At 36.6% G+C, this 27,878-nt stretch overlaps 1 protein-coding gene and 1 pseudogene across 2 annotated transcripts; both read right to left on the bottom strand.

Moving 5' to 3' along the window:
- Positions 1-13,031: 13,031 nt before the first annotated feature.
- Positions 13,032-13,669, bottom strand: LOC147558625 (RING-H2 finger protein ATL70 pseudogene; annotated as a pseudogene).
- Positions 13,670-15,643: 1,974 nt separating this feature from the next.
- Positions 15,644-18,555, bottom strand: LOC147558624 (dnaJ protein homolog). Of its 2 annotated transcripts, none has more exons than XM_086660365.1 (7): positions 18,317-18,555; positions 18,011-18,193; positions 17,273-17,441; positions 17,032-17,176; positions 16,615-16,891; positions 16,266-16,464; positions 15,644-16,163 (listed from the first exon to the last, which is right to left on the bottom strand). In XM_086660365.1, the coding sequence occupies exons 2-7, from the start codon at positions 18,158-18,160 to the stop codon at positions 15,841-15,843; spliced, it is 1,263 nt and encodes a 420-aa protein (XP_086516491.1). In that variant the 5' UTR covers positions 18,161-18,193; positions 18,317-18,555; the 3' UTR covers positions 15,644-15,840. The 2 variants fall into 2 exon arrangements, with proteins under 2 accessions (XP_086516491.1, XP_086516492.1); XM_086660366.1 differs by having other exon boundaries at positions 17,291-17,441; positions 18,317-18,484.
- Positions 18,556-27,878: the final 9,323 nt, after the last annotated feature.

The following is a 27,878-nucleotide window of genomic DNA, read 5'->3' as shown; positions in this document are numbered from 1 at the left end:
CACTCAAGATCTCTCTTTCATTGTAGATCACTCTCATTATTTCTCCCGTTGTAAACATCTCTCTCTCTCTCTCACTATCTATATCTCTCTCACAGTCTTTATCTCTCTTTCTCGCAATCACTCTTTCTCCCCCTCTCTCTCGATTTGTATAGATCATTCCGTAAAAATCACAGAGTTCGTGGCCATGAAACGTTTTGTAGCCACGAAATGGTCATGGGGGCAAAACGTTTTGTGACCACGAAAATCCTCGAGAATGGTCTCACTAGAAACCATCCATGATGTCAGGTTGCAACGACGAGAACACTTCCATTTGTCGTAACGGTGTCTGTTTGAGAGAGGTAGAGAAACAATGAAAGATCGATTGAGAAACAATGAGAGATCGATTGAGAAACAATGAGAGATCGATAGACATGGATAGTGAGAGTAATAGAGAGAGATGGTAAGGGATAGACTGTTGGCAATTTGAACCATTGTCTTGGTTGAACAATTGCCTTGGTTGAATTAAAATTAAAAGAGACACATCCCTAAGATCATGTCTCTCCATATAGATGTCTCTCCATATAGTCACAATCATCTCTATATATACATAATCCATATTTCATTTTAGATATATATAGAAAAAATCAATTAGTTTTCTGAGTTTAGAGTTTGCATTAGAAGTCTAAGGAGTTAAGAGAGTTCTCTACTTATTTGGTTCGAAGTTTCTTGAAGAACGAAGTGCTGCACTTCAAGAAGGTAAGACTGTTTTATCCTGGGAGACGATTCGTATATACAACCCGGCTTAGCACCATTGCGGGACGTAACGTCTTAAGGAGAGAGTATCCAATACTCGACTCGGTCATAAAACTATTACTTATTCTTTTACTTATTTGCTTCTATAATTTGTCGAGCGGAATCATTATCGAATTGTGTATTCGAGAAGGACAATTAAAACTAATTAGTCCAACAATCTTAAGACGTTATTCCGTGTGTAGGATTTCGCTTGTCAAATTTATTTGATTTGATCTAAGTTACTGTTTTGTAAGTGGTACTATAAAATATTATTTGCTTAAGTTACTTTTGTTCTAAGTTACTGTTTATTTGATCGTAGTGTGTGTTCTAATATATTCTAACCCATCCTGTAAGTTGAACCCTCATAATAGGAGCAATTAATTAGCCTCCGCAAATAAGAATACATAAATTGGGTATAATTATCATCTGTTCATCGCTGTTAGAGAACTTAAATTGAGATGCCACTGGCTATTGAACGTGGGTGACTATTGCATGAAAAGGAACTTTAGTGCACTTCTTTGTGACTCTTCAGTATATCATATTAGATAAATCTGCCCACTTATACCAAGTGATATTATCAATTGATTTTCAATTTATAAACTCGATAAAACTAATAAAATAGTAGTATATAAATAATCGAAATCTCTGTCTGTCTTTTTGTTTGCCTCGGTTGAAAAAAAAAATAGAGAAAGGGGTTTGTTAACATTTTCACTTATTTATCCTTGCATGAGAATTGTATGCATTCTCTGTCATCTTTAATTCTCTAATAATATCAATTGTTGGTTGGTTGAATTGTAACTCTTAGAACCAATATAATTGAATATGTTAGTTAGTTAATTGGCATAAACGAATACGTTATTAGTCACTGAACCAAAACAATTGTTGACTATTGTAACGTAATTAGTTATAGTTGTCTAATTATAATAGTGATTTATATTATATTAACGGGATTAAAGAGAAATATCATTTTGCATATCAAACCTATTTATGATATGTTCTGGAGTATGAGTTTAATACTATGTTGATTTGATTTCGATTTATGCTAGAGTTTGTTCATGTTTCATTGATTCTCCAATTTCAAGTTTGAATTTTAGAATTTATCATCAAGAAGGTCTACAACCAAGAAAGATCTATTATCATTTATAATTCTTATTAGTCTATAAATTGTGTATTTAATAGACAAATGGGAAGTGATATTGGAAACAACATTTCTGTCCCTCCAACTCACGGAGAAAATCCTGAGAAGTTTCGTGGAGGAAAAGAAAAATATCAAGGGAACTCTAAGAAGTTCAAAGGGACTTGTTATACGTGTAACAAGAAAAGGCATCATGTTAAAAATTGTCACTCCAAAACTTGGAAGAAAGTTTTCAAGAAGAAAAAGACAAAAGACAAAGTGAGTGATAACTTGTCTGATGATATTAAGGTGATCGATTTATGTGCCGTTATTTCTGAAGCAAACTTGGTAAATAATCCAAGAGAATGGTGGGTAGACACTGGTGCTACTCGTCATATTTGTTCAGATAAAGGAGTATTCTCATCTTATAAAAAGGTGGAAAATGCTGAACCTTTACTAATGGGAAATTCAGCAACTTCAAAGATTGAAGGGAACGGGACAGTCATTCTGAAATTCACATCTGGCAAGGAAGTAACTCTGAAAAATGTGCTTCATGTACCCGACATCCGACAGAACTTAGTTTCTGGTTCTTTATTAAGTAAGAATGGCTTTAAGCTTGTATTTGAATCTGATAATTTTATTCTTACTAAGAATGGGATGTACGTGGGAAAGGGATATTTAAGTGAAGGTCTATTCAAGATGAATGTAATGACTGTTATTCCTAAGATCAATAAAATTAATAATTCTGCTTATATTATTGATTCTTGTATTAAGTGGCATGAGAGGTTAGGACATGTTAATTACGATTGTTTAAGAAGATTAATTAACATGGACCTTATACCTAAATTCAACTTAAATCCCAATCATAAATGTGAAGTTTGTGTCGAAACTAAAATGACTAAGTCGTCTTTACGTTCAGTTGAAAGAAACACAGAACCGTTAGAACTAATACATAGTGATATATGTGACTTAAAAACGGTTCAGACAAGAGGTGGGAAAAAATACTTCATCACGTTTATAGATGATAGTACTAGATATTGTCATGTTTACTTGTTAAGAAGTAAAGATGAAGTCGTAGAAAAGTTTAAAATATATAAGAGTGAAGTTGAGAATCAACTCGATAAAAAGATCAAAACTTTACGAAGTGATAGAGGTGGTGAATATGAATCACCATTTGCTGATATTTGTGTCAAAAGTGGTATTATCCATCAAACAACGGCTCCTTATTCACCTCAGCAAAATGGAGTCGCTGAAAGAAAAAATCGAACTTTAAAAGAAATAATGAACGCATTACTTATAAGTTCAGGATTACCCCAAAATTTGTGGGGGGAAGCTTTGCTTTCAGCAAACTATATTTTGAACAAATTGCCTCATAAGAAAAAGGATAAAACTCCTTATGAGTTATGGAAAGGAAAAAAGCCTTCTTATAAATACCTCAAAGTGTGGGGGTGTTTAGCAAAAGTGGCGATTCCTACACCAAAGAAGGTCAAAATTGGACCAAAAACTATCGATTGTATTTTCATAGGATATGCACATAATAGTAGTGCATACAGATTTCTCATACATAAATCTGAAATTCAAGACTTACATGTTAATACGGTAATCGAATCAAGAAATGCTACATTTTTTGAGGACATATTTCCATGTAAATTAGACGATGAGAAAAGTTCTCAAAAGAGGAAATTTGAGAATATTAGTAACAATGAAAATACAAACCAAAATGATAAAGAAAATGTGGTTCAAGAACCACAAGCAGGAGAAAATAAAGAGGAACTCCGAAGAGGCAAGCGACAAAAAATTGTCAAAACATACAGTCCTGATTTCCTCACATATTTGTTAGAACAAGAACCGCAAACATACAAAGAAGCAATGTCTTCTCCTGAATCTCAATTTTGGAAAGAGGCCGTAAATAACGAAATCGAGTCTATCCTTCAGAACCATACATGGGAGTTAGTAGATCTTCCACCGGGGTGTAAACCATTGGGTTATAAATGGATTTTCAAGATAAAATTAAACACGGATGGTTCTATAGACAAGTACAAAGCAAGACTTGTCGCAAAAGGATTTAAACAAAAAGAAGGATTAAACTATTTTGATACATATTCTCCTGTTACGAGAATAACATCAATTCGGGTGCTAATTGCTATAGCAGCCCTATATAATTTAGAGATACATCAAATGGATGTTAAAACAGCTTTCTTGAATGGCGAATTAGAAGAAGAAATTTATATGGAACAACCAGAAGGGTTTATAGTATCCGGTCAAGAAAAGAAAGTTTGTAAATTAGTGAGGTCACTGTATGGGCTGAAACAAGCACCAAAACAATGGCATGACAAATTCGACAAAGCCATGTTGTCAAATGGTTTTAGTATTAACGAGTGTGATAAATGTGTCTACACTAAATCTACTACCAACGGAGTTATAATTCTATGTTTGTATGTAGACGACATGTTAATAATGGGTAGCAATTTAGATATGATCAAATCTACGAATAAAATGCTATCAAAAGTATTTGATATGAAAGATTTAGGTCAAGCAGACTTAATTCTTGGAATCAAGATATGTCGAACTTCTAATGGAATAATTTTATCTCAATCACATTATATTGAGAAAATTTTAGAGAAATTCAACAAAAATGATAATCAAGTTGTAAAAACTCCAGTAGACCTTAGTCTACATCTAACTAAGAATACGAGTCATAGTACTAACCAATTAGAATATTCTCGGATAATTGGTAGTTTGATGTATCTAATGAATTGTACACGACCTGATATTGCATACTTAGTAAGTAAATTGAGTAGGTTTACGAGCAATCCAAATACAAGTCATTGGAGTGCTCTGATAAGAGTTCTTAGATATTTAAGATATACTAAGGAGTATGGGTTACATTTTACCAAATACCCTGCAGTTCTTGAAGGGTATACTGATGCAAATTGGATTTCAGATACAAACGATTCTAAATCCACAAGCGGTTATGTTTTTACTATAGGTGGTGCATCAGTTTCATGGAAGTCCTCAAAACAAACTTGCATAGCAAGATCAACCATGGAGTCAGAGTTTATTGCTTTAGACAAAGCTGGAGAAGAAGCTGAATGGCTTCGTAATTTTCTAGAGGATATTCCAATTTGGCCAAAACCGGTGTCTGCTACTAAAATACATTGCGATAGTAAAACGGCAATTGGCAAGGCACATAATAAAATGTATAACGGAAAATCTCGACACATACGTCGAAGACACAATACCGTTAAACATTTGCTCTCAAGTGGAATTATAACAATTGATTATATAAAATCAAAGGATAACCTAGCGGATCCGTTTACAAAGGGGTTATCGAAAGAGCAAATGTACAAACTATCAAGGGGAATGGGCTTAAAGCCTAAAGTAAATGAGTAGATCGCAATAGAAACCCAACCTAGTTGACTGGAGATCCCAAGATCTAGGTTCAAAATGGACAACATAAATGTGAAATACTCGCTAGTAACACTGAAAGAGTCATTCTCTTACCCATTCCTAAGTATCAGTGTTGCCTGTCAGGTGCTAGGATAAGCGATGCTTTTAATGATGCCTATATTCTTGTGTAAACAAGTGGGGTACGTCAGGGTACTCTTCATAGGACATCACCTATGTGAGTGTAGAACTGATGCCGATTCTATGAGAATGTCTTAAGGCGGAATTCTCTAAAGCACTCATGAATCCAGGAGCTGTCCAGGGCCGAAAAGGACACAACCAAAGAATCAAATATGTACGGAAGAAATTGTGTGTTGGCTATTGTATCGACTTACTGCGAAAATTGAATAGTTCAAGACATCATGTTCACTAATCAATTAGTAAGTCCGGTAGTCATACACTAAGGAAGGTTCAAAGCCAAAAGCTACCTCTCCTGATGCAACAACTTCCATATGAACTCTCTTAGTCAGTATGCATTGTCAGTTTGCCTAGTCTTCATATAGAATAAATTTTAATTCATGTGGGGGATTGTTGGCAATTTGAACCATTGTCTTGGTTGAACAATTGCCTTGGTTGAATTAAAATTAAAAGAGACACATCCCTAAGATCATGTCTCTCCATATAGATGTCTCTCCATATAGTCACAATCATCTCTATATATACATAATCCAGATTTCATTTTAGATATATAGAAAAAATCAATTAGTTTTCTTAGTTTAGAGTTTGCATTAGAAGTCTAAGGAGTTAAGAGAGTTCTCTACTTATTTGGTTCGAAGTTTCTTGAAGAACGAAGTGCTGCGCTTCAAGAAGGTAAGACTGTTTTATCCTGGGAGACGATTCGTATATACAACCCGGCTTAGCACCATTGCGGGACGAATAACGTCTTAAGGAGAGAGTATCCAATACTCGACTCGGTCATAAAACTATTACTTATCCTTTTACTTATTTGCTTCTATAATTTGTCGAGCGGATTCATTATCGAATTGTGTATTCGAGAAGGACAATTAAAACTAATTAGTCCAACATAAACAATGAGGAATTGGGAAAGGGAGACTAAGAGAAGAAGAGATCTCTCATCAAAAAAAAGAGAAGAAGAGAGAGATGGTGAGAGGCAGTGGGAGAGAGAACAATAGCAGAGAGAGAGAGATAAATAAAGAAAGAGAGAGAGAGATAGGGAGAAAGAAGATGAAGATTATGGGGGCGATGTTTGATCAAGTCAATTTTTTTGACCATAAAAAAATATGCCTCTGACTCAATATTTATTGACTAAATTTTTATTCCCCGAAGAATTTTTTTTATTCCCCAAAACCGCGTCCTATATCTATTACTCATCTAGGGCTGGGAAAACGGTCTGGAAACCCGCGATCCGGCCCATTCGGCCCGAACCGTGAGAGACCGATGACCGAAGCAGCCCCGAGCCGGGCTAACCCGGCCCGATATATCGGGCTAATTGGGTCGGGACTCGGACAGGTTCTCAATTCCGAGTCCCGGCCCGTTAAGCCCGTCCGAAGCCCGGCCCGATATGTTGCCCGTATGTGTAGCCCGATAGTTTGCCCGTTAGTTGAGCCCGATGAGTAGCCCGTCGATCAGCCCGAATGATCCGCGTGTTTTTAATGAATCCAACGGCTGAGATTACATAATATCTCAACCGTTGGATTAAATCTCACCAGCCTATATATACCCCTCAATTCCCAGGTAAAACCCTAATGCCTCTTCTCACCGAACCCTATCATCTCTCTCTCTTCCGCCGCTCTCTCTCTCTGTTTCCGCCGCTCTTCTCTCTTTTTACCCCTCTCTCTCTCTCTCTCTTTCAGCCTCAAACCATCATCTCTCTCTAGTACCTCCATTGAAGAACACTTTTAGGGTTAAATATTTTGGTCGAAGTCTCTCTTTCATCTACTGTTGGTCGAAGTCTATCATCTACTGTTGGTCGAAGCCTCTCAATATGGTTAGTATACATCATCATCTCTCTGATTTTCCATTAAAGACTATGGTTATGACTTATGATTACTTATGGTCGAAGTCTCTGATCACATCATCATCATCTACTGTTGGTCGAAGTTGGTCGAAGTGTATTATCTCTCTGATGGTTAGTTCATGATGGGTATACGCTGATGATCTTCGGATCAAAGGACGCGGTTAAGCCCTCGAACTCATCTAATAATTATTTATTTGATGTTATTTAGTTTATTTGATTTTATTTACTGAATGTTTTAGTTAATGGTTGTAATGTGTAATGAATAATGTATATAACATTATTTGTTATGATTATATGTAAAGATCTCGACTCTAACGAGTCAGATCTATTTGATCAGACAGATCAGAGTCCTAAACCTTTGATCTGTCTGATCAAATAGATCAGATCTATAATGTATTTGTCTTGTATTTTTATTTTTTTTTGTGGTGTATGACTTGAAGTCGATGTAAGATGTACCATGTACAGACACAAAAAATAGTGGAATTTTTTTTTTTTTGTTCTGAAACAGAACACTCATTTGATTAAATAGATCAAACTCAAATGAGTGTTCTGTTTCAGAACCGTTAGATAATATTGATACAAGAAGTAAAAAGATGATAGATCATAGGTCATAGATAATAATCTTTTTTTTAGTTCTGAAACAGAACACAAACATTGAGTTTGATCTGTTTAATCAGACAGATCTGAGTCATCTGACTATCGATCTGTCTGATTAAACAGATCCGAGTGTTCTGTTTTAGAATTATTAGGTAATTAATAATATTATAGATCTCTTGTTTTAGAACCATTAGATCTCTTTTTTTAAACAACTTAGTGAGACTTGATCATAGATTAAAGTATTTTTTTTTCAAACAACTCAGTCAGACTAAAGAGTCAACATGATGATCTTGCCTTCATGTTCAGGACAATTAAAAACAAATCTTCTTCTTCTCTCTTTCTTTCTTTTTCAAAACATATCTTTTTTAGAACTACTCCTCTTCTTCTGTTTTTCAAAACTACTCTTCTTCTTCTCTCTTTCTTGCTTTTTTAAAAAAAAGTTTTCTTACCTTCTCTTTACTTTCTTTTTCTAAAACAAATCTTTTCTAACCTTCTCTTCTATTTACTTTCTTTTTCTAAAAAAATCTTTTTTAAAACTACTTCTCTTCTTCTGTTTTCCAAAACTACTCTTCTTCTTCTCTCTTTCTTTCTTTTTTTAAAACAATTTTTCTAACCTTCTCTTTACTTTCTTTTTCTAAAACAAATCTTTTTTAAAACTACTTCTCTTCTTTCTGTTTTTCAAAACTACTCTTCTTCTCTCTTTCTTTCTTTTTTAAAACAAGTTTTCTAAACTTCACTTCTATTTACTTTCTTGTTCTAAAACAAATCTTTTTTAAAACAACTTTTGTTTTTCTGTTTTTCAAAACTACTATTCTTCTTCTCTTTCTTTCTTTTTTAAAACAAGTTTTCTAACCTTCACTTCTCTTTACTTTCTATTTCTAAAACAACTTACCTTCTAAGTTCTTAAACTTGTCTGTTTTTTAACTTGTCTATTTCTAACTTCTATGTTTCTTACCTTCTCTGTAGGACTCATGATTTCAGACTGGATCACTTGTCATTCCAGTTTTGGATGCGTTGTTTAAACACTTAGAAGGACCGAATTGATGAAGAACCTAAATGGTTCTCCCAATTGTGGACACTTCTTTGTTGTTAGAACACTGTAACCAAAATGGGTGATTCAAGTAGGGGTGGGAAACGGGCCGGGCTCGGGTACCCGTGGGTACTACTGTCTCGGGTTCGGGCGTTCCGGGTACCTAGACTTATGGTCTACATAGCTTAGTGAGCGGGCTCGGGCCGGGTAATTTGGAAAATTCTCTGCACAGAGCCCGCCATGGGCACTAGCCAGTCGGTTCCCTAACGGGTTTCGGGCGGGCCGGGTTCGGGCACAAACACTCCAAAAAATCAAAATTAAAAAAAAAAAGAAAAGAAAATTGGTACAAAATACAAACACAGAAATCGGATCTAGAAATTTAATTAAATCTAAACAAAGCAATATATATATATAAAGAGAGAGAAAGATCTAGATATTAGATCTAGAAAATACATAAACATTTCTACATAAAGAAAAATAAAATATAGCCACAGATCTAAACTAACATAGTCATAAATAAAGATCAACACAAAAGACTTACAAAATTTTTATACAAATACCAAAAAGATTGGCAAAATCTCAAGTCTCAACAAACATAAGATAGAGATCTGGAATACAAAAATTTATACAAGTAATAGATCTAAAAGATTAATCTATAAACTTGAAGAATATACAAGAAATGGAGCAACTTGAAGATCTATTCATCACCATTGCTTCTTCGACAACCAAAAGCAAAGAATAAACCTTTGTTCTACTTTTTATTCTCTTCCTTCTCGGCTTTTCTCTCTGTCTCTCTCACTCCGAGTATCTCAATCTCCGTCTCTTTCACTCTCATCTTCTCTCTCCCAGTCCCTCTCTCGGTCTTTCTCTCTCTATCTTTGTGTTTGGCCAGTGAGTTAAGAATGTGAAAATTTAGTTTTTATATTGAAAACCTAAGGAAGGGGTGCCTATATCTCGGGCTCTGAAGATGGGTTGTTAAGGCGGGCATTTCAGACGGGTGTAGTGTTCGGGTGAGTTTTTTTTAGTGGAGCCCAAGCCCGCCCATTATCTAGAGGCGGGTCGGGCGGGCTTTTTTCTAACCGGTCCCGGACGTTCCGGGCCGGGTTTCGGACTCTCGGGCCAAATTCCCAGCCTTAGATTCAAGGAAGCTGGTTAGAAATTGAATGTCCGAACGAAAACGAATATTGATGTTCCTACAAACCGATGATGAATTTCGTTATCTTAGATCTCTCATGAACTCAGCTTAGTAGAATGACTTTCTATGTTGGCTGTGGTTCTACTTAAGTTGATTTGACAGAGAGTCAGAGTGGTGCTCATGGAGAAATATCTCCTGCTGGTACTGTTGATCCTCCTGTTCCTGGTGTGTCTGCTCCTGCTGGTTCTCCCGCAGGCGAAGTAGATGTGCTGACTGGAACGTCAACCTGTTCGAGAGGCCGATCTTCTAAGGTTTGGGACTTTTATTCCTTTCATGATGCTCCTGATCCTAAAAATGGAGGCAAGATCATTAAAATGGCCAAATGCAACTTTTGTGGTGTTTCTCGAAATTCAAATCTTCTAACGGGACAACACATTTCAAGAGACACACATTTAAGTGTGCTAAAGCACTAAAAATCGACCTGTCTCAATCAAAGTTGGTACAAGATCCAAACAGTGGAAATATGGGTTCATTTCAGTTTAGTCAAACGAGAGCTCGCAAAAACACGATCAAGCTTTTAATACTTCGCGAGTTGCCTATGCAATTTGTGGAGGACCCCTTCTTTCAATTTTATATTACTGATTCCTTCCATCCTGGGTTCAAGTCATTTTCTAGGAGCACTGTTAGAAATGATATCCTTAAATACTTTAAGAAAGAAAAAGATGCACTCAGAAATGTTTTACTTAGTGCTCCTGGTCGAATTGCTCTTACATCTGATATATGGTCTTCGAACCAGAGGCTTAGTTACATGTGCATAACAGCGCATTACATTGATGAAATTTGGTGTGTCCAAAAGAGAATCATCTCTTACATTCTGTTAGACAAGTCTCATACTGGGGAACACATTGCCAATGTTTTGTATGATAAGCTAACTAATGATTGGACGATATCTGGCAAAGTGTTTTCCTTGTCAATGGATAATGCTAGTGCAAATACTGTGTCTGTTTCTCGTTTAATCGAGTTAATGCCTCATTTACCATTGAGAGGCGAATTATTTCACGTTCGATGTTGCTGTCATATCTTGAACTTGGTTGTTCAGGATGGTTTTAAAGTTCCCCAGTTTAAAGAAATGCTTACACGGCTGAAAGATTGTCTTGAATATATCTCTGCATCGGAGACTCGAAATGCACAATTTCGAACCCATTGTGAATCAAAGAACTATTCTCCTAAAAAATTGCAGTTGGATGTAAAACATCGTTGGAATTCAACCTATCTTATGTTGAGAAGTGCCCTTCTGTTTAAGGATCCGATTGACTCGTTCTTATCTGATCGATCTCCGCCTTTTGTCTTATCGAGTAGTGATTGGCAGCACGCCAATTTGTTGTACAAGTTTTTGAAGCCTTTTTATGAGGCAACCAACTTCTTTTCTGGTGTTGATTATGTGACTTCTAACTCCGTCTTGGAGTATTTGGTTGATATTGGGATGGTATTTTTAGATAATCGACATGATCCTATGTTTGCGGGCATTATTCATTTCATGGAGGCTAAATTTTGCAAGTATTGGGGTGAAACTCCCGTATTGTTTGGTGTTGCATGTATTTTAGATCCAAGGATCAAAATGAAAGTTGATATGCTCTTAACCGAACTTGAGAATTGTTTCGATACTTCGGCTCATGTTATCAAGTGTTCTACTGAGCAATCTGCCACCATGATCGGCAAGTTACGTGAATTATTTAAAGAGTATACGGCTGATTTGAGTGTGCCTTCATCCGTTTCTTCGTCGTCTACTGTTGATCAACCCCAGAGTGAGCCCGATGGACCGTCTAGGCGTGGTGCTTTTTGGAGAAGTATTAAGAGAGTCCGAAAGGACCCTATAGCTACCGCTTCCGAAGAAATATCTAGATATGAGTCTGAGTCAGATCCTTCGGTCGATAATATTGAAAAGTTCGATGTTTTGGGTTGGTGGAGTGAGAACGAGAAGAGGTATCCGATTTTGTCCCGAATAGCACGTGATGTTCTTGTTGTCCCGGTTTCGACTGTTGCTTCCGAGTCGGCTTTCTCTTTAGGTAAAAGAATTTTGGGAGACTATCGGAGTAGCCTAACTCCGAAAATGTTGGAGTGTTGTGTTTGTCTTAAGGATTGGTGGAAGCATGAGCTTAATGTTACTTTGAAGGAGTTTGATCCGTTGAACGATGGGTTTCCCGAACCAACTCCTAGCATTTCTCAAGTTTGATTGCTCGATTAATGAATGAAGGAGAGAAATGTAACTTTTTGTTTATATTTTAGACTTTTTGTTATTAAAATGTTGGAGGGAGGGAAATGTACTTTTTTGTTATTAAAATGGGTGATTATGTAATTTTGTTTATGATATAATCTGATAATATATAATGTTGGTATTTTAATTAATTATTGTTTTTTTTATTAAATTATTATTTTATTATTAAATTATTGTTTATTTTATTTTATTTATTAATTCAATAAACCCGAGCCCGCCCGACCCGAGCCCGCCCGACCCGAGCCCGTTGAAACCCGTTCGGGTAGTCGGGCTCGGACGGGCTACGGGCACTTCAAGTCTTTGATACGCCCGGCCCGATCCGCCCGGCTCACTACCTCGGGCTCGGCTTATCCGAGCCCGATCCGCCCGAGCCCGGCACTTGGTAGCCCGAGCCCGACCGAGCCCGACCGAACCCGCCCGATTCCCACCCCTATTAACTCATCAATCCCCAAAGTTGTTAATTTTGCCTAATTGCATTCCTAAATCTTGTACACGAGAAAATTATCTCCCAAGATCAACACTTAATCATCTTTGATTCTTTCATTTGTGTGTACTAATTTGATTTCTAATTATAAACAAAAACATAAAAATATTAACACTTAAATGAAATCATGACCCAGTTCATGATAAATCAATAAAAACAACTTAAAAACCAACCTGGGTATATAATTGATCTACTCTAAATTATACCATCCGGATCATAGAGACAATTGCCGTGTCAGTCAGAGGCGTCGATTGAGGTGTCGGAAGTGGCGAAGATCGACAAACAGGACAAGTTGGGTGACTCCTCAACCAAGGATCAACACATTTGAGATGAAAAAGATGCCCACAATCAGGTAATAATCTAACTATATCAGTACTAATATAATCACCCAAACAAATTGAACAACATAAACTAGTACTATGCTTATTTTGAAGCTTAGCTTCTGAGAAAAGAAGTCTTGGGTAGCTTTGAAGTGTGACTTCATCTAAACCTTCTTCTTCATGTTCATGAACATCAATAGTGTGATTATGATCTTCTTCTTCTTCATGGTTATGGATGTTTCGTCGAGGTGGGTTTTGAATTCGTGTGCAGTAAAAGGAAGATATAACAATGGTGGTGATGAGGAGAATTACTCCAACTGATATGCCAATGAAGAATTTGAATCCATTGATATTATTGTTATAAAGGTCAAGACCATTATCAGAGGGAACTGTACTATTCATGATTTGTTAGTGCAGGCCAGGGGAATTAAGGAGTGGGGTTTGGATTTTGGTAGAGATTACTGAATAAGGGTTTGAATGATTAAGACTTTATCAGCAAGAACTGAATAAGGAATTTATGGTTTTATATCTATATGGATTGGTAGAGAAAGAATGGGTTGACATGTATAGAGAGAGAGAGAGAGGGAGAGGGGTTGACATTGACAACTTACTGGGCAATCACAAAAGAAAAGGAACTTTTGAACAAGAGCTCTGGTCAGCCATCAGGCTGAATTGAGACTTTTAGGAGAGAGAGAGAGAGGTGGGGAGCTGTTGACTTGGGGAAAGCATGGAAAACCCATTTCTTGGATGAACATGTATATAATTTTTTCCCCAAACTCAATTATTGATTGAAGCACTTTTTATTTTTATTTTATTTTTTATTTTTTATTTTTGTTGAAATATTGAACCACTTTTTGTTGGTATAAAAATCCAATAGATAGAGTACATATTTGATTATCATGAGATTATTTGTCTGTTGGATATTCTCATTAATTTATCATTAATTTTGATGGAATAAGAGGGCCATTATTCTCATTTAATAAAAGAGGAAAAAAAGAATAGTTTAATTTAATAATGGTTATACTTCGGACGAAGAAGATGGATGGAACTGAGTTATGACCGGTTGAGAATAGAACTACGAATAAGATTTAATACTTGTGTGCACATCTCCACATAAGACTCCCTCTATCATTCATTTAGTGATTTTTTTTTTTATATATAAGTAGGTTGTCTTTGGAGTCTTTGTTTACATTGTTCAAATTTCTTTCAAATGCAACATAATGACAACCCGCAAAATCAAAATCTTGTTACGATTATACGTGTGACTCTTTTTGCAATCATAATATTTTTTTGGCCAAAATACAACTTTCCACGGATTTGCTTGAACTATATTTTTCGCTAGATGGTGAAAGCTCAAACACCACTTCAGATGGGAGATATACAAGACCTCCAAACGTGGAGCTTGAAACATGTTAACGGAAATTGCAGAAAGATAAATACCCTATCCCTCCTGAGGCGTGACTAATTGACCAGTTAGCTTGGAACTTTACCAGCTAGGCAGACAAACAATGAAACAATATATTTCAGTGGTGGTATGCTTAACGATAACAAGGCTACGCAACCCGCCTCTTGGGACTCCCACTTAGACCGCATGTGAGAGAAACAAGAGTTTATCTCTCCACGTGACTAGACATGTGAGAGGAGAGAGAAACAAGGATTTCTCTCACATGCGGGTCAAGTGGGAGTCCCACAAGGTGGACTGAGTATACTTTTTGTAACGATAAGAAGGTTTGGTATTTTCCTTCAGGAGAAAAAGAAGATTACATATTTCAACAAACAAAAAAAGAATTATACAGAATAGGATGAGCGCCCATCCTCTAAATGCTCAAGCCACTCCCTTCTTATTAGCTAGTCGTGTGCCAGAGAGAGACTTGGGCTCAAGCCACTCGCTTTTATTAGCTAGTCGTGTGCCAAACGTGCCAAACAGGACGACCAATGTTCGCGTTGCCAATGTAGATAAATGCACACCCTACTTGAATTGCCATACTTCCCCAATGGTCTAGTTGGTGAAAGGTGTTCCAGTTAGATACAGATGGCTCATTAGAGCAGACCAAAGTGTTTCTGTCACAGACATATGGATCACTAGCAAGAGCCAAGAGGCTCACTTATGTTCCCTTGAGACTTTTATCCACGGGAAATGTTTTGATAAGAAAAAACACTTGGGAGTTTGAAGAGTACATCTTTAAACCAGTTACTCTTTTTGCCATCAGAATGTTCTTGGCCAAGGACAAGCCTCTTTTGATTCACTTCAACCATATTTTGGCTAGATGGTAATCTCTCAGTCACCACCACAAGCGGAACATATACAAGACATCCAACTATTTGACTTGAAGCTTGACCACAAACATGTCAAACGGAAAATCTGCAAATGCCCTACATGCCCTAGGGGTTAGCTGGTGAACTGTGTTTCAGGGCTCTGATAAGAGAGCACCTCCAGTTTTAGGAGTACCAGCACCAACTAACTGGGAGCAGACAAAAAAGACAAACAGCAATAACAACAAATTATACTGTTTCATTTCTAATAATAATTCTTCAAGTCTAGCTTGCAATTTCTCTGTTTAAACAGTACTAGCAACAAACAATGAAATTGCTTATGAAAAAAGATACTACTATATAGGATTCTTCTTCTCTTTCCTTCCCTCCCTCTTATCAAACCAGATCAAGCAAAATTCAATCTTTGACTCCCTTCTCACTGCTGAGCACATTGAACCCTTTGAGCACCACCAGGCATATCTTCATCCTCATCATATGCTTCTTGAGCTTGAGCTTGTTTCCTCCTCATCTCTTCCTCGATGTTCACATCATGGAGTGTTGTTTCCTCGCATTCGTCCAGCTCCATATCTGTCATTTGAGTTTTTGCTGCCCTAGCCGGCAACACTGCTTCCAGTGCCTTGCACTGCTCCGGAGTTAAAGAGTCAGGGAAATCCACGGTGAAATGAATGTATAACTTTCCCCTCATGAATGGCCTTTGGTACATTGGCATTCCTTCATCATTTATCGCTTTGAATGAATCTGCATATTCATATTGTTATTAGTTTTAACAATACCATCACAAAAATATAATGATCTCGACATATCTGAAATCTTTTGATCAATGAAAATGTTGCGTCTTACCAGGCTTAACAACTTCCCCAGGGTTGGTCTTGACGAGCAGCTGCCTACCATCCAAATGGTTCAATACAAACTGAAACCCACATAGGGCTTCAGTCAGAGTCAATGTGTGCTCGACAAATAAATCGTCACCCTTTCTCTTGAACTTGGGGTGATCCTTCTGTGACAACACAAATACTATATCGCCAGTGATCGTCTCAGGCTGCAAACAGGAAAAAGAAGTTCAGACCACCCACATAAAGTCTGAATTTACCTGTTCTCAACGATAACTTCACTCAACGATAACATAAATGACAGACAGTACCTATAGCACTTAGAAAAGCGAATGAGAGTGAAACCCTAAGTTACTTACAGCTTCGTCGGCTTCTCCAGGAAAGGTAATCTTCTGTCCATTCTGCATTCCTTTTTCGACATGAACTTCCAATACCTTCTTCTCTTGGACAACCTTGTCACCTTTGCATTGAGGGCACCGGTCCTTGTCATTAATGGTCTCCCCAGTTCCTTTGCACTCATTGCAAGGATGCTGCATCTGCTGGATCATAGAAGGACCTAGGTGCCTGATTGATACCTTCATACCAGAACCTTGGCAGCCTGGACACTTCATTGAAGCACCAGATTTTGACCCCTTCCTGAAACACAATAAGATTCAACATAAAACACTGACTTCGAACTATTTCCACTAACCCAAACTTCAAAATTCCAAATGTTTAAGAACAGATACATGCATGAACAAATGATTCAAAATTCGCCTATGTTTTGGAAGACTCACCCACTGCACTTGGAGCAGATAACATTTCTAGAGAGGGAAAGCTTCTTTGATGTTCCACTGTAAAGATCCTCAAGAGACACCTTCAAAGAATGTATAACGTCTTCTCCCCTCCTCTGTTGTCTCCTTCCTCTGCTGCTGCCACCACCTAATAAGCAACCACAGAATTGTTGGCAATGTTAGTAATATTGGCTTATCTTCAGTCCAAGAAAATCGAAGAGATTGGAAAAACCGTAACCCTTACCACCGAAAGGACTTCCACCACCAAAGAAGGATGAAAAGATGTCAAAGGGGTCATGGCCACCACCACCCCCACCCATTCCTTCCTTGAGAGCGTCCTCACCATATTGATCATAAATTTCACGCTTCTCTGGGTCATTCAGAACCTCATAAGCCTGAGCCAACTCCTTGAACTGCAAACATAAAATTCATTACCACCATAATTAGTTTAAACTACAAAAACAAAGTCCATCAACCTAACAAGAACAGACTAATCAAGAGATCAAATAAAGTTTAACATGAATATCATGTGACCAAAACAGAGAAGCCCATATGAACTCTAGTTTCAAGTACTGTTAAAAGATCCCCATTATTGCAGACTTCCCAAATCAAAGAATTAAACATCAAGATACCCACGCATCATTAATCAATGGAGGGTCCAAGTCAATTGAAATAAATTACCCAAACAAACAGGATAACTTTTCATGATTCTAAACCTATAAACAGATTCACATTATTACAGGAACCCCAAATCAAGGGACAAACATCAAGTACAGACACCCATTGATAAGTACTACTAAAGCTTCATAACACTGAGCATGTCTTCATCAACTTGCATCCAATACTAAGGATTGAGTAATTTGTGTCTAAGCAATCAAGGCCAAAAACTATCTAACCAATTCAACTAAATAACCCAAACATGACATAAGATGAAATTATGCTCAAATCATATTAATTAGAAATAGAATTATGTTGAATTTACCTTCTCTGGATCTCCTCCCTTATCGGGATGATTCTTAATGGCAGCTTTCCTATAAGCGTTCTTTAGATCGTCTTGTGTAGCAGTCTTAGGAACCCCTAGAACCTCATAGTACTTTGTGTTATCACTTTTCTTAGGTGCTCTTCCAAACATCTTTGCTCAATTTTAAGAAAACACAACGAAATCCTGCAAAATCAAAAACCAAAATACCAACATCAAAACCCTAACTCCAATTCCCAGATCCTAACAATTTCCAATTATATGAATTCAGACAAAACAAAAACAGATCCCAATAGATCAAAATCATACCCTGTATATCAATTACCACCGTCAATGACCTAATGAATTCAGAGATGAGATTGAAACCCTAATGATTCCGAAATCAAAGAGGCGTTTGTGAAATTTTCACGAGTTTGTTTTTTTGAGTTTCTCTTTCCTCTTCCTTTGATGAATGAAATAAATAAGCAAAAGACTGCCTCGGAATGTATTTTAGACTAGTATTTATAGGAGGTATAAGAGATGTGAAATCAACGGCTATTATTGATTTTGATTGACTGGTTGAGTTGTAAATATATTATAGAGTAGCTCACACGAGAAGAATACTCTAGAACTGGCTTCCAGAAAGTTCCCAGTCAATGAAATCATTATAAACCGTTCGATTTATCTGACGGATGATAGCAACCGACATGTAAGTAAAGGCACCTCTATAGGCGCCTCCCTGTTTTTGTTTTAGGTGTTCTAATGAACCCATCCAAAATTAGAGATCTAAATATTTCCATGACTCTGTATCTCGACACCGGCTGGTGGACACTCTATATCACGACACCACCCAGTGACTGGTCTATATCATCTTCCCCACCACATCCGTCTGACATCCTCGAGTAATGACACTGTCGATGGACACTCTATATCACGGACTATCGGTCACATTCGCATCAAGTCACCTTTAGTAGAGAGCTTCACAATGGAAGGGGCAACTGGTCACATTTGCCTCAAGTCACCTTTAGTAGAGAGCTTCACAATGGGAGGCCCAATAGGATTTAAGTCTGAGGCTCATGCTTGAACCATTAGAGACGATAGAATTTGGAATTTTATTAGCACCTGAGCCATTGGACCATTAGAGACAATAGAATTTAGAATTTTATTAGCACCCCGAGCAATTAGAGAAGACTCAAGTTTCCCTCAATGTATTTGTGTACCTCATTTCTTATCTGATGTAGATGATCAAATTAGGTTAATCTTACTTATCTCTAAGGAAAAAGACAAAGATGAAGAGCTTAGAAAGTTTCTTGCCAATTGTGCACAATATATAAATGGCTTTGTAAAGACTTTTCCAAGCATAATTAAGACTTTTCCGAGCATAATGTTTATTTTGAATGATTTCTTGATGTTAGTCCTTTGAATGGTTTAACAGGGTAGTCACAATATATAAATCGCTTTGTATTTTGTGTAGTTAATGTTTATTTTGAATGATTTCTTGATGTTAGTCCTTTGAATGATTTCTTGTGTTACTATTTTGAATGGGATGTTATGTGTTAGTATGGTCACAGTGGAATTTGATGTTAGTATTCTGAATGGATATTGATGTTAGTACTTTGAATGGATCTTATGTTAGTATTGTGAATGGGTTATTAAACAACAATTTCATTGATATACCAGTAGTTCATAACATATTCATTTGTTTTGATTTTTCAATACATCTTGAAGCCACATAAATCTTGAGCATGATGGTTTAGTGCATGAAAAAAACTTTTTTCCATAGCTATGAGCTCATCCACTAGTTCCTAGTTTCATTTCTGCATTACATGAATTTCTAACATATCTAGTAAGCAAAATAGGGCAGTTACTTCCATGGTGTTCAAATGAGTTGCAATGGTAGCACTTGGGCATCTTTGACTTGTTCATAAATTCTTCAGATAATTCATCCATATGTAGACTTGGTGTGTGCCTGCCTTTCCCTCTCAACAAGGATTGTTGCTTGGTGGTTGCTTCATGTTTGGCAATTGCATCTGCCAATCTGTGACGCCCCTTGTCCCAAAATAGACACGACCACGCTCCGGCAATTCACAGACGAGACAAAAAATCCAGTAGAGTCTCCTCTGTAAATCGAACTGGTCATACCTGTAAAACCTGTCATTCAAACTATACATTAGCATATACAAGAAAAATAAACTAAAGCGGGAGCTAAACAAACTTAACTCAGTTTCGGGTCGAAATACGAACCACACAACAAAATACAAAAGCCTCTTACACATCGATACAACTTATAAACAACTCTAAGTGTTATATATATACATATTCGAGTTCAATTCTGCAATAACTACATAACTTTAAAATAATGGAAAGTCAATAAACGACAACAGAAGAAAACGACGCAACGCCACTAGCCTCGTCAGACAAGATGATCGGCTGGAATACAACTCCGCCTCGAGGCTACAGGAAACACCTGCACGCTAACATCATGACAAAACGATTTATCAAACCAGTTACTATATATACTATATATAAAACGTTTTCCTTAAATCTAGCAATCAATAGCAGTGATTAGCTGCCCAACCATGGTGCGCTCCCAATTAAGAGGAGAGTTCCTCAAGAGAGCCTAGAGTGTGTTAGATAGTATCAGCCCATTTAGGCACTAGTTAATGCACTAACGTCTCCTCGAGAAAGAGACTTACCCCTAGCCGGTAAGCCCTTCTCCCACTAAGGGACTCCACAATCATTGAAGAGTTTACCTCATGATACATACATACCTTAAGTATCTAAATACGTTTTTGATCACCGAGTTTGAATAAGAGAGTCGTCCCCCGATTACCACGGAAGGACCTGAACCTCGTTCTCTTCGGTACCCTGTCATGCATCTAATACGATCTTCCAAAATCAGTTTCATTCGTATATCGAAACCATATTCTCATATTCGATTCAAATCAGTTTCATTCATATATCAAAACCATATTCTCATTCGATTCATTATCTTATCAAACACAAAAGTGGAACAACCAAGAGTCATATCGCACAAAGCAGAGGGATCCCAATCACTGTCACCTCTCAGGCGAGCGGTCAGGTTTACGTCCCTGAGCCTCGAACTGGAGGCACGGCACCAACGACCAGCAAGTGAAGCACTCTACTCTCACAGGTCTCATGACTAGTGTTGCCCGCCTCATCGGTCTCACACGGGTCACACCCATGTCAACATGTCACCTACCCTCAATGGCTACGTGCCCGTAGGTTGACACAATCCGAAGTCGGGTACATACAATAAAATCCAAGTAGTTCGCAATCAGAGCAAAACAGTTCGAAAACATTTCTCATATCGCATCAAAACAGTTCAAGCATATTTCAATTCATCACTTAAAATCGAGTTTCATGCTACCTAAACTCTAGTTATAATTGCGCATATATAACTATACGACTTAGCACATTTCATTATCTATAAAACCATGCTGGATAAAGGATTCAGAACCCCTACCTAAGTCATTGCGTCACCAAATACCTCCCGCCTATCAGACGATCAAATTCCTCCTCATTCGAATACTCTGGGATAAGGAAAAATAACCAAAATCGAAAAGAAATATTAGGTTCTTATACTAAGAACCTTCGGAAAACAAAAACAATATACAAAAGAAAACATAAAATATAAAATCAAATTCGCCAACTTCGGAAGTCTTCGAGTAAATTTATTTGATTTTCGATCAATCTTTAACTTTTATAGCCATATCCATTGAATAACCGGGCATACAAACTAACTAACCAACTTCTCATAAACTCTATTTTACATTTCAGAGTCTTCATAAGTTGACAAGTCATATCATAAACCCCACAATATAATCTGTAACTAAAATTGTTCATTCATATGAAATACGACAAAATTCGGGTAACCATCTCTATTCAAATTCATTCTCAAAACTATTCCAAATATGAAATTCGAGCACTAAAATAATTCGGCAGCACCCCGTCTATATTTGGACACCCCAAAATAGTCTATAACATTTTAAACATGATCCTGAACATAAATCATTAGAAGAAATTGAATAATAACCGACTAAATAACTCCAAATTCTGAACCCAAATGAAATTAGTATAACTATACAGTTACCAATATAACCATCAATAAAACCATCAAATTTGGACGAAATTGAAAATTCCAACCCGCTAGATATGTAGAACAAGTCGATTAGAGTTACTTGGAAGAAGTTTCATTGAATTCCGACCAACCACCGCGAATAAATCGACAAAAGAAATTCGTAGTTGTTTAACCCTTAAAATTCCTCATTTAGTTTACTACTCACTGTCCCTGTTCCAAAACGAGTTTTGAATAATGGAAGTAGGTGTTACTTTGTTTTAGACAAGAAAGTGTTTTAGTTTGTTTTTTAGAATGACAACTTTTCGAATGTTGTGTTGGGGTGATGGTGGTGTCTACTAATGTCGTATAAGCGGAATCTCAGACATTTAATGTCTTGACATTAGTATTGGTCCCATGATCATCATGCATAAACTAGCAATTAAACTAATAGAGATAGTAGATTACCTTAATTGCTATTTCCCTCGAACTAGTATAATAGATTAAAGAAGACCAAGAGCTCCAATCGTCGCTCCTCTACTTGGGACACCGAACGGTGTATTTAATCTCCATCCTTGAAAGCTTGCTAGCACTCTAATGGTGGTTTGATAATAAGAAGACCTTCTTCTTGCTTGACTAGAAGATAGCTTGGGAATTAGCTCACTTTCTTCTCTCTACTTGATGTGGTAGAGCAAGAAAGCTTAAGGAGAAATTCCACACCTTATTCTCTGCCCTAAAAGTGTTTATATAGAACCCTAATAAGAATCCACCTTCTTTTAGGTTTCCTAAAACACCCTTTAGAATAAGATTTAAGGAAATTGTCGAAAATAGAAACTAGTTGATATTTTCTCAATTTCCTAAGGAGATTACGTCCAAACCCAGCCAAAATTGGTATATTTAATGTTCATAACATAAGGAAACGTTCCTCAAAAAATCAGCCCAATCCGAGCCCCTAAAAGTGTCTGAATCGGTTTAGGCCCAAACCCCTTATTTCGGGCCTTTTTGCTATATTTTGCCCAAATTCTATTTAGGCATGTGAAATATGTTTATGGGACATTCCCAATGTTATATCACACTCCCACTAGTCATATCATCCGATTAAATACCCATTCTTGTGTGTAACCCGATGTAAGATCCGATCGGAGTTAGCCGCGAATTACTTCGTAATTCGACGATCGTAGTTGGTTCCTAGCATAAACTCTACGACCCTAAATCAATCGGATTCGATGATCTTCTTCATCAATTGTCCTAGCCGATAAATTGCTCGCATTGCAATCTTGGTCGAAGGACATCTCCTTCAACTCCTTCATGTTATATTTATTTCATTTGATTCAATTTCTCACGTGAAAGTTATGTGTTGTGTCATGAGTGTGTACATGTGTATGTGTGTAATTTGCTTAACAATTCAACTTCAAATTCTATTTAATTAGGGCTGTGAGATATGTTTATGGGATATTTCTAATGTTATATCACACTCCCACTAGTCATATCATCCGATTAAATACTCATTCTTATGTGTAACCCGATGTAAGATCCGATCGGAGTTAGCCGTGAATTACTTCGTAATTCGACGATCGTAGTTGGTTCCTAGCATAAACTCTACGACCCCTAAATCAATCGGATTTGATGATCTTCTTCATCAATTGTCCTAGCCGACAAATTGCTCGCATTGCAATCTTGGTCGAAGGACGTCTCCTTCAACTCCTTCATGTTGTATTTATTTCATTTGATTCAATTTCTCACGTGAAAGTTTTGTGTTGTGTCATGAGTGTGTACATGTGTATGTGTGTAATTTGCTTAACAATTCAACTGAATAAAACGATTCTTTACTCTAAAATTACTCGCTTTGTTAAATAGGTTATAATTTATACGCTCCAACTCCAAATATTAGGTGCCTATTGATAAAAAAACCAAAGAACATGTAAAATGCAAAATTAGATATCTCACAAAATTCCAGAACACTATAAGCCTAAGTCTTCTATAAATCTCTCATAGACATCACTTGTTCCATCCAATTTCAAGATCTCCAAGTTGGTATACTCATTTAGATTGAATTGGTAAGTAACACCATCCTGTAATGAAACACAAATAATTCCCATTATAAATCATGTACGTGTGTAAATATAGAGAGAAAGAGAGAGGGAGATACCTATAGTGAAAGGAAAAGATAGAGGAAAGGAGGGAGAAAGACAAGATGACTGAAAGAGCAATAATCAACTTACATTAAGAGGTTTTGGGCGATATAATCCATTGGGAGTTTCCGTGTTTGTGTTGTAGATTCCATTAACATATTCAGGCTGATAATTGATTTCACCATGTTGGATGAGATGGGGATAGAGATAGAGAAGGGACAGAGAAAGAGGGAAAAGAAATAGAGATGAAAATAATAATTAACTTACATTAGAAGGTTCCGAGTGACAAATTCCACCGTAACTAGTTGAGTCGAATAAACTCTCTTGCGTAGCGGTTACAACATCACTTTTAGAAATAAATTGGACATGCTACATAATGCAAATACACAATTCACTTAATTGACATGCTCAACAAAAAAGATACATTTTGCAGTGGCATATGTAATAAACAATTTGCATTACCTTGTCTTTTCTTTTCCTGATGTTGGGATTTTCATTTGTGTCGCCAACGTACAAGTCTAAGCATCATATATAACACAAATATAAGAGTGAACATTAATACTTATCAAAAGAAATTAATAGTAAGTAAAGTTGCATCACCTGGTTGTTTCTTCCTTTTCTCGCCTTGTGTTTCTCGTATGGAGGTCTTAATCGTTTATGGACTGGACGCCCTTTACGAGTAGTGATAGACGGGTCAAGTATACGTTCAGTTACATTCACTTCTTCTACAATGTTTTTGGTCGAGCGAGCTATTGTGGACTTATTTTTTTGGATATTTGCCCACTCTACGATTTCATTGTAGCGTTGTTCACCTTCGCATGCCACATCTGCAACGTCGAAAAGTATCTGACACAGACGATCATATCGCAACTGCTCTGGACTTAATTCCTAAACATTATAACCTATCTTAATTCTTGTGTGAGGTCGCCTAATATCTTTCCTCCATCTATGAAGAATGTACCTATCCGGAAGTGTCATTACTCCATTATGAATCAACACATAAATTATATGTCTACAAACTATTCCTTTAAACTCAAACATGAGACAACTACATTTGATATCGACCTCAGACCTTTGGAATGTAACCGTAAAAATAGCTTTCTTGCTACAACCCCCAACTTCTAAATCATCTCTAATGTCATGCTCTGAGTACATATCTTCACATCGCCTAGCAATTTCATTGCAGTACATATGTTCCGTTAGCTCTTTTTGAAACTCTTTGAATTTTGTGATTGTGTAAGCTGATTGAGCTTGCTTCTCTATATGAAATTTGGTTACACAAGGAATTATTTTCGTGAAGGAATCAAAATCTGCAAGAGCTTCCTTTTCAGCCTTATTCTTTACTGCAGTCTCATATGATTCTACAAATAACTTAAGAGATGTCTTTGAACCAACATATCCATCAAAAAAAACATTTACTCCCTCACTCCGTTGAGTAGTTGACATTCCTGCCCAAAACGTACTTTTAACAAAACAAGGTACCTAACGCTTTCTATCTTCTTATAAACCGGTAAGCCAATCATGTTGTTGCAACCCAAAATTTTCAATCATTAAGGACCAGCCATGTTCAAATTCTGTTGCACATTGTGTATCATACACCAGACATTGCAATTCATAACTAATATCACTTTTTCGATGGTGATTCCCGAATTTTAAAGGTAATTTTTTCAAGACATGTCATAAACACCATCTATGTCGAGCATTGGGGAATACAGTTTCTATTGCACTTTTCATAGCTTTGTTTTGATCAGTAATAATTCCTTGAGGAGGTAAATTATCCATGCATGTAATCCACGTCCTAAATAACCAAACAAAGTTTCTATTATTTCATTTGAGATTAAACCACATCCAAATAATATTAATTGGCCATGATAATTTACGCCAACAAAAGGGGCAAAAGGAATCTCATACTCATTTGTGAGATAAGTAGTGTCGAAAGTGATTACTTCTCTGAAGTCTTTGTATGCCCTCCTACTCCTTCCATCTGCCCAAAAGACATTAATTAATCTACCATCTTCGTCAAGATTTATACTAAAGAAGAACCCAGTAATTTTGCGCCTGCATCTTCAAAAAATAGTGTTGGATTGCAATGGCGTCGCCTTCCCCTAGTCGTAGACTTCTCATCTTATCAATGTAATTTCTACAATCCTTTTCTCGAAAATCTAATTTATCATGACCTCCAGATTCAACTACAAGTGCTTGAAAATTATTGTTGGCTCTAATTCCTGCTTTGTCATTGATCTCTAGCTTTCTTTTGACAGAGTTTGGAATTTGTCTGTTGCATCGAAAGAATCGAGATTTTGATGGACTAAGCAAGTGGTTGTGGTCATAAAATTTGGTAATCACCCATTTCCCATATGATTCTAGAGTAGCAGAAATCTTAACCTTGCACCCTATTTTAGAGTTCGGTGGAGGATTTAATGGATTGCTACATTCACTCTTTGTAGTTCCTGCTCGACTGCATGAATATGTCAAGTATTTTAGTACTTTCGTGTCTTTATCTCTTTTGGAAGATCTTTTTTTGATAGGAAATCCCAAAGCACGTGAATATTTCTTGAAGAATTCATATATTGCTTCATCATCGTCAAATGTCATTCCGCGCTCCAGAGCTAATATTTAATTGTCCTCCATCTCTGCAAACACGAATCGCCAACAAAAATCTTTACTAGTAATAACACTAAACATTCCATTTGGACACATCAATATATTGTTTAATAATACGACAACTACATCACATTGCTAAATCAAAATTTATTTTTATCTCAAAAAAATTCAAAAATTTGTTTCAAGAGTCTATCCTTGTTGATCCGTCAACTCTTACTCCCATTGAAGAAATCAGTTAGGGAGAAGAACTACACATAAGAAATGTCTTTTACCTCGGTTAAAGATTATAAAACACATTAATAAGAACACATTAATATCAAATATTTGATTCCTTTTCTCATGGTTGAATATTTAATGTCTTCTCATCTCTATTCGTTTAATATTTTATTTTTTGTCGAGAAAATGACTCAATAAAATTGACGGAATACCAATTCCTAATGCAAAATAGGGAATCCATAGTTGAAGGTGATTGGCGTTGTTGTTTTGCTGTTGGTTGTCTTGAGGGTGTTTTCTTGGTTGACTCACTCTTTCAAATTTGAAGAATAGTTTTCTTCGAAATCAAATTTGGTCTATCGATGAACAATCATTTTTAGATTATTACAATATCTACAATTGAATTCAATAATTTAACTGAAATGGAATGAGACCACCTGTCGGTAAAATTATGTAACACAAAAGTCCATGTTCTTTGGCAAGGATCAATTGGTTAGTTTCTCCTTCCTTTTCTTGTACCTTTTACTCTCACTAGAGTACACATTGTCAGTCATATACTTTCACTACTTTGAAACCACATAAAGAAGATGAGATGGATATGTAAAAGGTGTTGGAGTCGGAACTGATTTCTGATCGTTTATAATCTTCAAACTCAGAATTATAATGCGTCATTTCATTTGTCTCGTCGCGCTCTTAAGTTTAGAGTGAAGAAACGTTCAAATCTAATTTTAGAATAATGAGATATTCTCATATGAAGTTTAATGATTAAAATAGGACACCACCTTTGGATACAAGAAAGTTTTCTAAGATACAAAATTTTAATCAATATTTTTTTTTTAGTTTTTCTTATGTTTCTCTTTTGTGC

Source organism: Eschscholzia californica, unplaced genomic scaffold (genome assembly GCF_041429995.1).
Source record: "Eschscholzia californica isolate CP2 unplaced genomic scaffold, dmEscCali1.0.p SCAF_2, whole genome shotgun sequence".
Classification (NCBI taxonomy): Eukaryota; Viridiplantae; Streptophyta; class Magnoliopsida; order Ranunculales; family Papaveraceae; genus Eschscholzia; species Eschscholzia californica.
Note: the sequence above shows the minus strand (reverse complement) of the source record. Positions and strands in the feature narration are given on the sequence as shown.